This window comes from Raphanus sativus, chromosome 5 (genome assembly GCF_000801105.2).
Source record: "Raphanus sativus cultivar WK10039 chromosome 5, ASM80110v3, whole genome shotgun sequence".
Classification (NCBI taxonomy): domain Eukaryota; kingdom Viridiplantae; phylum Streptophyta; class Magnoliopsida; order Brassicales; family Brassicaceae; genus Raphanus; species Raphanus sativus.
The window spans coordinates 12,313,589-12,326,893 of record NC_079515.1 but is presented as its reverse complement, the minus strand read 5'-3'; the positions used below and the strand labels follow the sequence as shown (position 1 = coordinate 12,326,893).

Here is a 13,305-nt window from a genome sequence, read left to right as displayed (position 1 = left end):
CATATGGTTTATATTCTATTATCATCACTCAGTCTCAACATCAAGAATTGGAATACAGACTGGAACTTTCAAATAGATAAGGAGAGGAAAACACATTTGTTAAAATATTTTTTAATGAAATGTTAAATTAAACTCAAAAGAAAAAATGTTCTTTTTAACATTGTAATGCAGCGTTTGTGTAGTGCATTTGTTAAAATGTTAAATACCATCGTTTTTTCGATCTCTTATTTTTTTTAAACCAATTGTTTGATTCTTACTAAGAAAAAACATATCTATTTATTCAAATTTATAAAAATCATTTAGCTCGTAAATTTAACATTATAAATAAACTGTTCCATATTTAACTTTGAATCCCATTAAATTTTCAGAGGTTAGGCGTAGTCATAATGGTCTCATCTTATTTTAAATTTATCTTTAAATTTTTATATCTGACTTAAACATATAAGTGCAACTAGGAGTAAAATTATTATCTAAAAATCTTCTCAATTCGTTCTGGTTCTCTTCTAAAAATTCAGGTACTTAAAAAGGACTAAATCCATCAAAACCGAATTTGGATATGTTCAGATCCTATATCTGAATCTGGATCCAAAATTTAAAATTTATCAAAATTTTAAATTTAAGTAACAAACATTTTAATACGTGTAATATTTTTACATAAACATCAATCTTATTGACAACCTTAAAATGAAAGTTGCTTTGTATTTCATTGGTTCTGATAAGTTATAAGGCCCAGATGGATTATCGATTGCTTTCTATCAGCAAGCAACAGTGGGATATTGTGGGAAATTCAGTAACGAATGTTTGAATATTGGAGAATTGAGAACCCAAAGGAAATTTTATATTGCAATCAAATACTGGTTCACAATACTTGCCCATGCATTGGTTGGAATATATTGACGAATAATAGAGATTGAGTTTGAAGTTGCTTATACAACCAAGTACTCTCCCAGTATCTAAGCTCTATTTTACAACAACAAGTTAATCAATTATATATCTACACTGGCAGATTTAGAAAATAAATACAGTGGATGCAAAATGTAACATATAATTTTTTTGTAACACAATATAACATATAATTAATTAAAACAAAATAGTATTTTAGTAAACTTGCAATAAAAATCCAGCAAATATGATGAAAACAACTCTCACAAAACAATTCTACGCTTATTCATCTTTTTAAAATTTTCATTCACTTTCTTATTTGAAACTGAGTCAAATAATTCTTTTTCAATGAATCAAACCATACAATCACTTAAAAATTGATCTCAAATCCGTTTATGTGCAGTTGCCTTCAATAGTTTCATTGCTGAAAACATTTTTCGACACTTGCGGTGGCAATCGGTAAATTTAAAACCAATGTTAGAAGCCTGTAAATCAAAGGATGTGCAATATGTTTTTGAGTTTTCACCATCAAACATGAAAGATCTCTGAGATTTTCCACATTCTTAAACCTTTCATTTATGCGTATATTATCAATGTCAATTTCAAGTTGCTGCTTTAAAGATAAAAGCTCGCCATAGCTAAAATCATCTGGATAGAACTTAGCTAATCTCACCAACTTCTCTTTATCAAACCCATGCAAAGAAGTAGATCAGTGGTTACCTCTGTAAAACGATCATTGAACTCTTGAATTTGCAAATCTAAAACTGTGCAAAAGCAGTTGACCTTATAATGATGCATATTGGTTATGTTGGTTCTCTTTCTTGAATTCCTATGATCAACAAAATCTTCTTTCCATAATAAAAATTTCAGCATCATGTTTCTTACAAAAAGAATCAAACTTAGCCATAGGCAAATCCCAACCATCATCTCTAAGCTTATGTAGTTCTTGTTTAGGGGATTCTACCAGTGACATAGCATTCAAAATATCTTGATCTTTCTGTTTCAAAGCCAATGATAAATTCGCAGTGAATCTCAAATAAGCAACATTTGATGCAAACAGAATACACAATCAAATGTGCGAAAATATTTGAGAAGACCATATGCTTGATGTTTCTTTACGTCTTCTACGCATTCATCCTCTATATACTCAAAAACTTTAATGGTAGTAGAAAACAATTCTTCCAGCCTCAACAATGTTTTGTGATGAGAACCCCCAACGAGTATTTGCAGGTCTTGATAAAGAACGTTCCTGATTTTGTTTTGTCCCAGTTTTAACATCACCGCTGTTGATTCTTTTTTCTAATCTCCACGTTGAATTTCTCGAAACATATCCTGTCTCTTACAAGAAGTCCCAACAACATTCAACAATGTAGAAATCTTATCAAAAAATCAGCAATATCAAAGTGTTTTTTTGCAACTGCCACCACAGCTAGCTGAAGCTGATGAGCGGAACAATGAACATAATATGATGAACCTTTTATCTAGCAACCAATGTTCTTAGCCCATTGAACTCACCTCTTATATTACTAGCTCCATCATAACCTTGTCCTCTCACATTTTAATGCTCATCCCATATCTAACAAATAATTCATCTATAGTAGAATTTAGAGCTAATGAAGTTGTTTCTTTTACATGAATAACTCCAATGAATCTTTCTTTGATTGCTCCTCTTTTATCAACAAACTGTAAAACAACACCCATCTGCTCTTTACGAGAAACATCAGCGGACTCATCAATCGGCAAACCGAACACACCGTGGCCCAATTCTTCTAAAATAGCTTGTAGTACTTCTTCTGCAAAGGAATGGACGATATCTTTTTGAATCACTGGAGAAACCATCTGATTATTTCCTAGAGCATTATTCAGAATAACCTTGTCTATAGCATCGTTTTGTTCAACTGTGTATTTCACAAGCTGCAAGAAATTTTCTTTATTCATAGCCTCTTCTTTCTCAATTAACAAGAATCTGGAATGCATTAATCGAAGCATTTAAGCGAATATGATACTCATTTTTCACCTTATCATCTTGCTTAAACAGAATATGTACTATAGATTGATTTTGATTCATCAAATCCTCACACATCTGAGCAGCAATAATATGAGTACTGTTGGGTGGTTTACCCATATGAGTAAGCAATTTATCTGGCTTATTCCAACTATTAAACCCTTCTTTCACAAATGCATCACTTCCACCTTGTTTTCGTACCTCCTCTTTAAACAAACTATACTCTAGCCAACTACCATGTTTGATCAAATCATGTTGGATTGAATCGCCTTGTTGAACCAGATATCAATATTTGCTTAAATTTATGACCATAAGATTGACATGGACCTTTAGTTAAATATCTACGTCAAACCTCATCTCTTTTATTTACTGGATAATGAATTATGTCTTTCCTTTCACCGGGGTCAGATGGTAAATCGTCGATAATGGTATCATGTATTGGAGGAGATTTTCTTGTCTTTTCTTTCACCAGATTTAGATGGCAAATCATTGATATTGGTCTCATGTGCAGGAGATACTTTTTGAAATATTTCTCCATTGAATTTTTCTGAAAAAACAAAAAAAAGGACTGTGTTAAACAATATATTCATAAGGTATAATTTGAAAAATCAACTTTGACAATTAAAAAGACGTCAATGTTGATCAAGAACTTTATAATACTCTACATCATCGTATCAATAGAAGAGTTCAGTTTAATAATTATAATAGATTACTTTAGTTTTAAACTTATACCATTAATATCAACTGTAACTATGAAACATTAATAGCAAACAATTTTTTTTTGTCATCAACATAAAACAGACTCAAACTCACTCTGTGAACCACTCAGATGCCTCTGCATCCATGTGAACGACAAAAGACGGTTGTATTCTCGCACTTCGTGCTAGCTTATCTGCCATTGTGTTGAGCGTCCATGGTACAAGAATAATCGCTGAGTGAATAAAATTTTCTTGGAGAGTCTTGATATCTTCCAAATAACTTGCAAAAGCGGGTCATTCTTCTGCTTCTGAAACCATCTTCACCAATTGAGAACAGTCCGTTGCAAATATGACCCGAAGCTGACGTAAATTTATCATACACTCTATTGCCCACAATAATGCTTCCAACTCGCAGTGGAGCGGAGGTAAACTAGCCCGTACATTCTTTGCCCCCAATAATCCTTGGAAGCCTTCCAATGTACTATACCAACCTTGTCCTAAAAAAACTCATTTTCTTTCCATGCGCCGTCCAAGAAACACCACCGACCTGGGATAGATGGGAGGGTCGGGTTCTGAAGGGGAGCAGTTGTAATCCTGGTATTTTTGTCTTGTGCTTCCTTCCAAAGCACAGATTCCGTTTCCGCCAATTTTAATGTTTCTATGGGGTCTATGTCCAAATTGCTAAAAACTTTGTTATTTTTCGCTTTCCAAATATACCACAATATCCAGATAAATTGATGATCTTCCATATCTGGTTTAACTCGCCAGAATAAGTGGTCCATATTTGTAAAGAGGGAGCTGTTCGGAAATGTTCCTCATTTAATGGTATTTGTGAAAGTGCCCAAATTTGTTGAGGGACATTCGAAGAAAATGTGGTTTATCAATTCCTCTGAGGCTCCACATCGATCACAACCTATATCCCCCTTTATACCTCTTTCTTGCAGATTTTTCCAAACTGCAATGCACCCATATACCAATTGCCATAGAAAATGTGTCATTTCTGGTGGACACCGTATCTTCCAACAATGTGCCTTTAGTATATCAACAGTGGGTCCGAAGAAAACTGATGGCTTCACCTTATCAGAATAAACCCGTTCTATCTCGTAGCCCAATTTGATTGTATATTTTCCGTTTTTTGTGAAATGCCATACATTCTTATCCATCATAGGTGTTTTGCTCAGTGGGATGCTTGCAATGATCTTCGCCATCATGAGGATCCACTAACGCCTGAATTGCCTGTAAATTCCAAGTTTGCGAAGTTAAATCAATGAGAGAGTCAACTGTAAGGTCCGGGTAGAAGTTGTGTTGATTTTTGTTTCCTGGTCTCGGAAGAGTCGTTGGGAGCCATGGATCATTCCATACAGAGATAGATGATCCTGATTCCACCCGTTTAATTAATCATTTGCTAACCAGAGATCTATCTGAAGTGATACTCCGCCATCCATAAAACAGAGAATAAGAACGGATCGGTTCTAGGGGTGAGGCATTCTAAAGTACCGTCCTTTAAAAACTCGAGAAAACAAGGTGTTTGGTTTTTTCTATCAGTCTCCATAATTGTTTGACAAGCATTGCAGTGTTGAAATCATATATATCCTTAAAGCCTAAACCGCCATCTTCCTTAGTGAGGCATTCTTTATTCCATGATTTTCAGTGCATACATTTTGTACTACCACTTGGACTCCACCAAAATTGCACTATTGCACTAGTGAGTTTCTTCGTAGTTGTCTTGGGTAAACAATAGCAAGACATCACATGATTCGGATTCGCTATGACCACTGACTTAATAATTACCTCCTTTCCTCCATTAGTAAAGAATTTAAACGTCCAACCATTCACTTTACTATTTAAACGTTCCTGAACAAAACTAAACAGTTGCACTTTAGATCCTCCTAGGTTCTCTGGTAACCCCAAATAAGATTTCATTCCTCCTATATTTTGTATAGCCAAAATGTCCCGTAGTTCCTGCAGAAGTGGTTCTTCTACCTTGTGTCCAAACTGGATCGAAGACTTCTGAAAGTTGACTAATTGACCTGATACCTTCTCATACTCCTTTAAGATCCTGAGGATGGCTTGACACTCTTCTTTTTGCGCTTTGCAGAAGGAAAAAAGACTGTCATCTGCAAAGAGCAAATGGGAGATCGAAGGACAAGCTCTAACTACCTTCATTCCGATTATCTGTTTCTCCCTCTCCGTTTTTTTTTATATTTGCAATTAGCGCCTCTGTGCACAAAATGAACAAATAAGGAGATAAAAGATCCCCTTGACGTAGCCCTCTTTGCGGAATAATGAGTTTGTAGCTGGCCATTTAGTAAAATTTGATATTGAACCGATGATATACACTCTATCATAAGTTGTATCCAATGAGCTTCAAATCCCAAATTTTGCAAAAGAGCTTGAATAAAATCTCATTCAACTCTATCATATACCTTATTCATATCTGTTTTGATTGCCATATACTTTCTTTTGCAAGTCTTATTAGTTCTCAGTCCATGGAACATTTCCTAAGCTATGAAGATATTGTCGGAAATTAATCTTTCTGCTGCAAATGCTGATTGTCGGAATGCAATAGCAAACAATTTAACAGTAAAAAAATTACGAGTTTTGCTGACAAACTCACACGAGAAAGAAATTGGATTAGGGTTTTTAATTTGTAAATTAGTTAAGTAGTTTATAATTATGTCAATTTTTCAAATAAATACAATATTTTGAAGTGGGCTTTGGGCAATATAATTGAATGGGTTGTGGGTACAAATTTTTTTCTTTTTATGGTGGTAAATTGGTAATTTATTTTTCTATAAAAGAAAATCTTAATAATTTTTTTTTGATGGTGACAGTTGCCACCTCTCTGGCCCACGTGGATCTGCCCCTATTAGTGGTGGGACGGACCGGGTATTCGAGGTATATAAAAATATACGGGTTTGGATCCGTAAAATTGTTACCCTAATTTGGATTCGGGGTTTCCGGATATCCGTGGTTCGGATGTCCGGAATAAAATCTGAATATCCGCGGATACCAGGATCCAAACTTTTTAAAAAAAATTAAAATTTATAAACTAAATTAAAAACTAGCTAATGAACTAAATCTTTAAAAAAATTAAAATTGAAAAAATTATTCAAATTTAATAAAACTAAAATTTTAGTTATTTTATATATAAAATATATATGGTATACATATATAAATATAATTATATTTTAAATATTTTAAGTATATAATAGGTCTCGATCCGGATCCGGATATCCGGACCTAAAACTTCACTACCCGGATCCATATACGGATCCGCCAAATCCGTATACGGATCCGCCAGTCCGTATCCATATCCGCCAGATCCTTATCTGAATCCGCCGGATCCGTAGAAGTGCTACTCGGATCCGAATCCGGGCTCCGCGGATACCCGTTTTCTCGGACCGGACCAGAGTAGATACCTTTCGAGATTTTAAGTCCCAGGCCTAGCCCCTGTATATCTTTCATGATACGATACTACTGAATCTTTTTTTTGTCGGCACTAGTCAATGTTTTAAGCTCCTAACATATATACTACTAAATGTTTTCATGCGCCATGCAACAAAATAACTTTTAACATATATTTTTACATTAATTTTTACTTAATTAATTTTTTCAATTTTTAAAATATATAAAATAATCATTTGTAATTGAGATTATATTTAAGTTATAAAATCTTTAATCCACACTGGCATTTAATTTAAATAAACAAGTTTTTTTGAAATAATAAATTTTATACATCTTTTTACTGTTGTATTATATATATATCACATTTTTAATAATTTATGTCATAATTTTCTTTTTATAGTGATTATAGACATAAACAATCAATTGGTAATAATATATACAATATTATTTAAAATGAATGATATAATTGTTTAAAAGCAATAGTATATATTTTAAAAATATTTTTTTTTATAGTAGCAGATTAAACTTTGTAGATATAAAACATAAGTAGTTTGCATAGAAGTTTTATTTGAGGAATAACAATACTATAAAAACTATTTACATATGTTTATCTATATGTTTATTTTTTTATATCTTAAAAATGAATTATAATACCATGTATATATTATATTTAATAAAATCATAAACATGAGTAGTATACAAAATAATTTATTCATAAAACTTAAATATAATAAATAAATACATTCATACCATTTATTATTCTCATTTGAAACATTAAAAATACATAAAATTTCAATAAACTAATGGATATATTTTTTGTTATTAATTTGTTCATATTATATTTTTATTTCTTATGTTTTATAACTATCGTAATGACTATTTATATTTCTATATTTGAATGATGTCATAATTAATTTTATGCTATATAATAATTAATTTTGTGCCATATCATAGTTAAAAAAGATTCATATCACATTTTTGATAAATCATGTCATCATTTTTCTTTTAGAATAATTGTAGCGGTATGAGACTAATTGTAGTGATGACAAATCCCTTGGTAAATAATGTCTAGGAAAACCAAAATTCAAAAAGAGAATTGGTAAATAATGTCTAGGATAACCAAAATTCAACAGGAGAAATAGAGTTGAGAAACAAAAGTATGAATGGTAAACATGTATAGCGAAAAAAGAATCAGAATCACAAAAGCGTTCTGGCAGCAAAAATCAATTTTACATAAAAATTTGGCAATATATATCCACTGATCTGAACATAGAGCATAAAGATCCTTTTATCTAGTCTTTACATGTCAATAAGATACGACAGAAAAGAGAACCATGTCTAGATGTTTGAAACTCTTTTTTTAGAATATATGTCTTTTTAAGATCTCAATATTAGGCCACGAAGAAGAGGAAAACCATGAGAAATGCAATCAGTACGAAGAAAATCTTAATCATGAGCCATCGGTTTGACGATATACTGTTGAGATACCTGGCCAGTTGGCTCTGTGCACCTTCCACGTTAGCCAATGTATCTTCCATGTTCTGATCGATCCTGTACAAACCAAATTTCAACAACACATTATATCACTTCCTTTCCTTAAAATGTCCAATGATTCTTACACAGATTTTGGTGTTGACGAACCTGATGGCGATCTCCCCTTGCTGAGAAACCATGGTAGCTAGTTGTGTGAAGATATTGCTTAGCTCATGGATTGTTGATTCTACGTTGTGTAGAGCTTCTGCGCGGCTCTCCATATAAGTGTCTTGCAACGGGACCATCTGTTGTTGTTGCTGTTGACTCTGCTGCAACAATGGAGAAGATTCGGCCTCTCCCTGTCTCCTGTAAATGCACAACATATAGAAAGGTGTTGAATTCTCTCGTAAATGCATCACAACATTCTCAGGGAGATCTCAAGAGAGGTTATGGGATTACCTAGGGACTAACTGAGAGGATGATGAAGAAGAGCTGCTTGCCCATGGAAGAGGAGCAGGTTGACTAGCAGCGGGCTTAGAAGCCAAAGGGCGCTGGCGAACAAACGGGTTTGTTGATTCTTTAGAAGGGTTAGACGTGAACCTTTGCCTTCGAATTTCATGGATCTTCATGTTCTGCAACACCAGACCAGTAAAGCAAAGCTCTCAGCTTTAGCATCAAAGAGAAAAAAAAAATCGAAAGGGAAAGGAAGAAAAGAACCTCGGTTCTCAAAGTAAGAACATCCTTAAACTCTTTGGTAGTGTCCATCAAGCGATTCTTAAGATCGTCAACAACAGTTGCTGAGTGAGTAGTTGTGTCTCTAGAGATGGTCCGTTCATCATTATGGGAGTTGCGAACAGCTTGAAGGTCGATCAGAGCGGAATTCAGAGAAGAGATCTCTTGTTTGATAACAGCCGTCAGCTCTTGTATCTCTCGTGTGGGATCATCAAAAACTGATGATCTCTTTGCCACTGATTTTTGCAACAAAAATGACATAAGTCAACAAAGCAAAATGCTCAAAGTATATAAAAGAAACAACAGCTACTATTAATTATCAATGCTAAAGGTTCCAAAGATATCATAACCTATTCAAATTCCACCACTAACAATTACATCTCTCTCCAGTAACGACTTAGATCATGTTTTTGTTTCAAAGAGATCGTTCAAACGCCACCGTTTAATCGAGATTCACGAGCGAGTTAAGCAAACTTACGTTGAGCAAGCTTGGAAAGCTTCTGAGACGTCTGGCTGATAGCTAAACCGATGACAGCAGCTCTCTTTTTGAACTCCGATTGATTTGCCACGGCGGATCTCGGATCCTCTCTCCTTCCACCGCCATACGGCACATTATTCGCCGCGGCGGCCGGAGCAATTGATCTCCTCAGAGTTTCAACGATACCGAAGAACTCCTCCGTCCGATCTCGATACGACGATTGGCCATGCCTTGATTGCATTTTCTGTGCTTCCTCCTTTCGGATCTGGTGTCTCTCTCTCTCTCAGATGCAAAATCAAACAACAAGCGAAGAAGCGATGGAGGTTTTCCGATATGAATCACAATCACCACCCACCGCGTGGTTGTATCGTATCTACGGATACAGTGAATCGTAAAAGAGCTTAATCCGATCAACGCGTCGGCATAGTTTTCTTATTTCTTTCGTCCAACACGTTTTTATATATCACATTTTGGCCCTCTATTTTTCATCCTTTTATAAATAGTACCTAAGTTATTAAGTGATTTACACTTAAAAACTTTTGTAGGAAAAATCTTAACAAAATAGACACTTTGGGATATTGAGACATTACAATGGAGTAGGCATAGGTAGGGTATCCCTTCGGGTATAAATATTATCCATTTGGGTATTGATTTTTTTCGGATTTTGAAAAATAAATTTTATTTGGATATTACAAAAAATTAGGAGGTTACGTTCGAACTTGATACTTTTGGATTCAAGTTTTAACTAAAGTAACCAAACTACTCGATTTGACTCGTTATTTTATATCTAAATTACTCAAACTTATCTAATAATCCAAAAATAATCAATTTATATAGTTGAATTGGTTATTTATTGTTCAAGAATATTCATGGATATAATGTTATGGAGTACTATTTTTATCTAAAACATCCATTTTATTTACAAATGCCCAAATAACTAATCTATTTGATTTATAATTTAAATTTTAGGTATTAAATACTATTATATATATATATATATTTTATATTTATATTTGGATATGTTTGTATATTAATTCGGTTCTCACTGTATATCGGGTTCAATTTTTGGATTTTGGAAAATGATCCCATTCAGATATTTAGGCAGGATCCGACTAGATTGGGTACTATATTTTTCGGATTGGTTAAGTAAGTACTTCGGTATGGATATTATTCCAAGCCATATAATGGAGTTATTGGTTGTAATGTAACGTAAAAACTTGCGATGTAAAATTTAGTATCTTATTATATAAAGCTTGGTTTTTAAAGTTAGTAATTACCATGATTGTGACACATGTCAATTTATATTTAAAATTATGACATGTGTTAAATAAAAATCTTATTATAAATAATTATTTAATAGTAATTTTTATTTTTGAGAAAAATTATTGTAAATAAAACAATTTCCATACAAATACTAAATTAATAGTAATTTTTCTTTTTAAATCCAAAATAAAAATTGTAAGTTATATGAAAATAATGATTGTTGTGTACTTTTCTTTTCTTTTAAAAAAGAAAATCTTTGTTCAGATATGGATGTTTTGCTTTAGTTCTCTCTGTGAGTTTTTTTATTTTAATTCATTCAATCTAAAACCGGTATTCTTTGTTAAGATGTGGAACGTTTCTTCATGTTTTTTAGTTTTTGTCTCTGTGATTTTTTTGTGTTTTAGTCAAGTGATTAGTCAATTGATATGGAACGTTTCTTCATGTTTTTTAGTCAAATTTCGAACCTGTCCATCATGTAGATTCTTTTTCTACTACTACTGTATCTTAGTCAAGTGATTCTACTTCGCTGGGGATTCGTGAGCCAGTTTATGAGGTTTTTATGAATTGTTTCTTTATCCCATTGCATGTCTCAGAGATATTGTTTCTTTATTACAGAACAGAGACTTCTTTACTTTTAGTGTCTGAAACGTTTTGTGTTTTTTAATTACTCGAACTAAACAAAGGTTATAAAATTTTGCTATTCCTAGATTTGGCTTCTAAAAATCAACATCATGTATCTCTTTGATAGGATTAGTCGACAGTGGTTTAGGGTACTTGAATCTCTTTTGACTATGTTAAGATACAGTCCGTTTGATCACCAAAAAGAAAAATATTTCAAGTTTTTGGTTTGAGTTTCAAGACGTGTTTAACTCTCTTTATTTAAAGACACGTAAACTCCTACCTGATTTTGTTGATGGCAACGCTTATGTTTGTCTACAGGCATGAGAGGCAAAGGCGCTGTCTCATCTGTCAACAAAGGGAAAGCCATCGTCATCGCTAACGGCGGAGAAGTGATAACTTTCAGACATGCGAAATTCGGACCGCATGAACGCGAAGTGAGGTTCCGGTTGATCCACTATTGGGAAGCTCGAAATATCAGGACAAACGTGCTGATCGGTGTCGAAATGCTGCTCATTGATGAAGAGGTATGACCCGAGTTTCTCGCTATTATCTTTCTGTTCATTTTTGTTGGTTCATTTCGGTTTAAACATCTTCAATAAGTTTGTCTACTTTTAAGAGATTTCCTGTCTAGCTTATCTTATTTAGTCTTTTCAATGCTGTCCACAGGAAACTGTCATCCAGGACTTCATCCCAGCTGGGAAGGTAGATACTTATCTGCCACACATGAAGGCTGGTGGCCTTTACAGGCTCCACAACTTCTTCGGGTCCTACAACAAGGAATTCTATTGAGTGGCCGATCCAGACTTCACCATCACCTTCACAACGACTTCTGTCCTCACTGACCTGGATGACGGTTCGGTTTGTATCCCTGAGGACCGTTTCCGATTCCACGGATATGCAGAGTTCGAGGCTTCCTGCGACCTGAAAGGGGATCTTTATGGTAAGTTCCCTAACTTCAATTTCTTTATATTAATTGTTCTTTCATATCGAGCAAATCTATTTTCTTCTTTCCCATATATGCAGAGTCTGTGTAGTGTGTAACCTTAGATGATGTGCTTCATTCGATCTAATATATTCATAGCCATTTGGCTACGTTTGGCTAGGATGATGTCCTGTTCCAGTATTAAATGTAGATTTCATTGCTGGGTTTATACAGTATCAAGTATTGAGTTTTGTTGTCTTTTTCAGATTGTATTGAGCATATAAAACTTGTGAATGGCCAGGTTCTCGGCGACAGTCTCCTGATAGATGTCACCGAGATAGCTTCTACGCGCCGAGTTCAGCTTCATGTTCAAACACATGAGTAAGCTGTAGAGATAATGTGTATAAGGGTCTTTTAGTCTTTGTATTATACCTAGTATATCTCAAGTTCTCTGTATAAATACCTTATTATTACATCTAATAAAAATCAGTTCAGCCAATACTCTTATATGGTATCAGAGCGGAGATACCTAGGGATCTACTTTTTTTTTTCTCTAGCCGCCATCCTCTTTTTTATTTTTATTTTTCTTTTCAACTCACGACTTCTTCTTCTCAAACCTCCATTAATGGCGAGCTCCCCTGCATCTGCGAGTGAAACTATCATCCTCTCCGATTCCCCTCATCTCCTTAACGTTAACATGACCAATGTTACGAAGCTCACTTCATCCAATTTTCTGATGTGGAGTCGCCAAGTTAACGCCTTGCTGGACGGTTATGATCTTGCCGGCTTCCTCGACGGATCCTCTGTTCCACCAAGTCCGACT

At 34.1% G+C, this 13,305-nt stretch overlaps 1 protein-coding gene and 1 pseudogene across 1 annotated transcript; both read right to left on the bottom strand.

The window, feature by feature from the left end:
* Positions 1–902: 902 nt before the first annotated feature.
* On the bottom strand, positions 903–7,294 carry LOC130512892 (uncharacterized; annotated as a pseudogene).
* An 855-nt stretch (positions 7,295–8,149) lies between these two features.
* On the bottom strand, positions 8,150–10,100 carry LOC108856801 (syntaxin-32). The gene is made up of 5 exons (XM_018630687.2): positions 9,677–10,100; positions 9,184–9,434; positions 8,926–9,098; positions 8,635–8,832; positions 8,150–8,544 (listed from the first exon to the last, which is right to left on the bottom strand). Exons 1-5 carry the CDS (start codon positions 9,915–9,917, stop codon positions 8,385–8,387), a joined length of 1,023 nt encoding a protein of 340 aa, XP_018486189.1. The 5' UTR covers positions 9,918–10,100; the 3' UTR covers positions 8,150–8,384.
* Between the last annotated feature and the right edge of the window lie 3,205 nt (positions 10,101–13,305).

What these genes read in the sequence shown, in the direction of transcription:
- LOC108856801 (XM_018630687.2), bottom strand. Translation starts at nt 9,917, where the DNA reads ATGCAATCAAGGCATGGCCAATCGTCGTATCGAGATCGGACGGAGGAG. An exon ending in GCTTTCCAAGCTTGCTCAAC is followed by an intron (nt 9,435 to 9,676) that starts GTAAGTTTGCTT and finishes TGCAAAAATCAG; the next exon opens with TGGCAAAGAGATCATCAGTT. An exon ending in TTCTTACTTTGAGAACCGAG is followed by an intron (nt 9,099 to 9,183) that starts GTTCTTTTCTTC and finishes CTGGTGTTGCAG; the next exon opens with AACATGAAGATCCATGAAAT.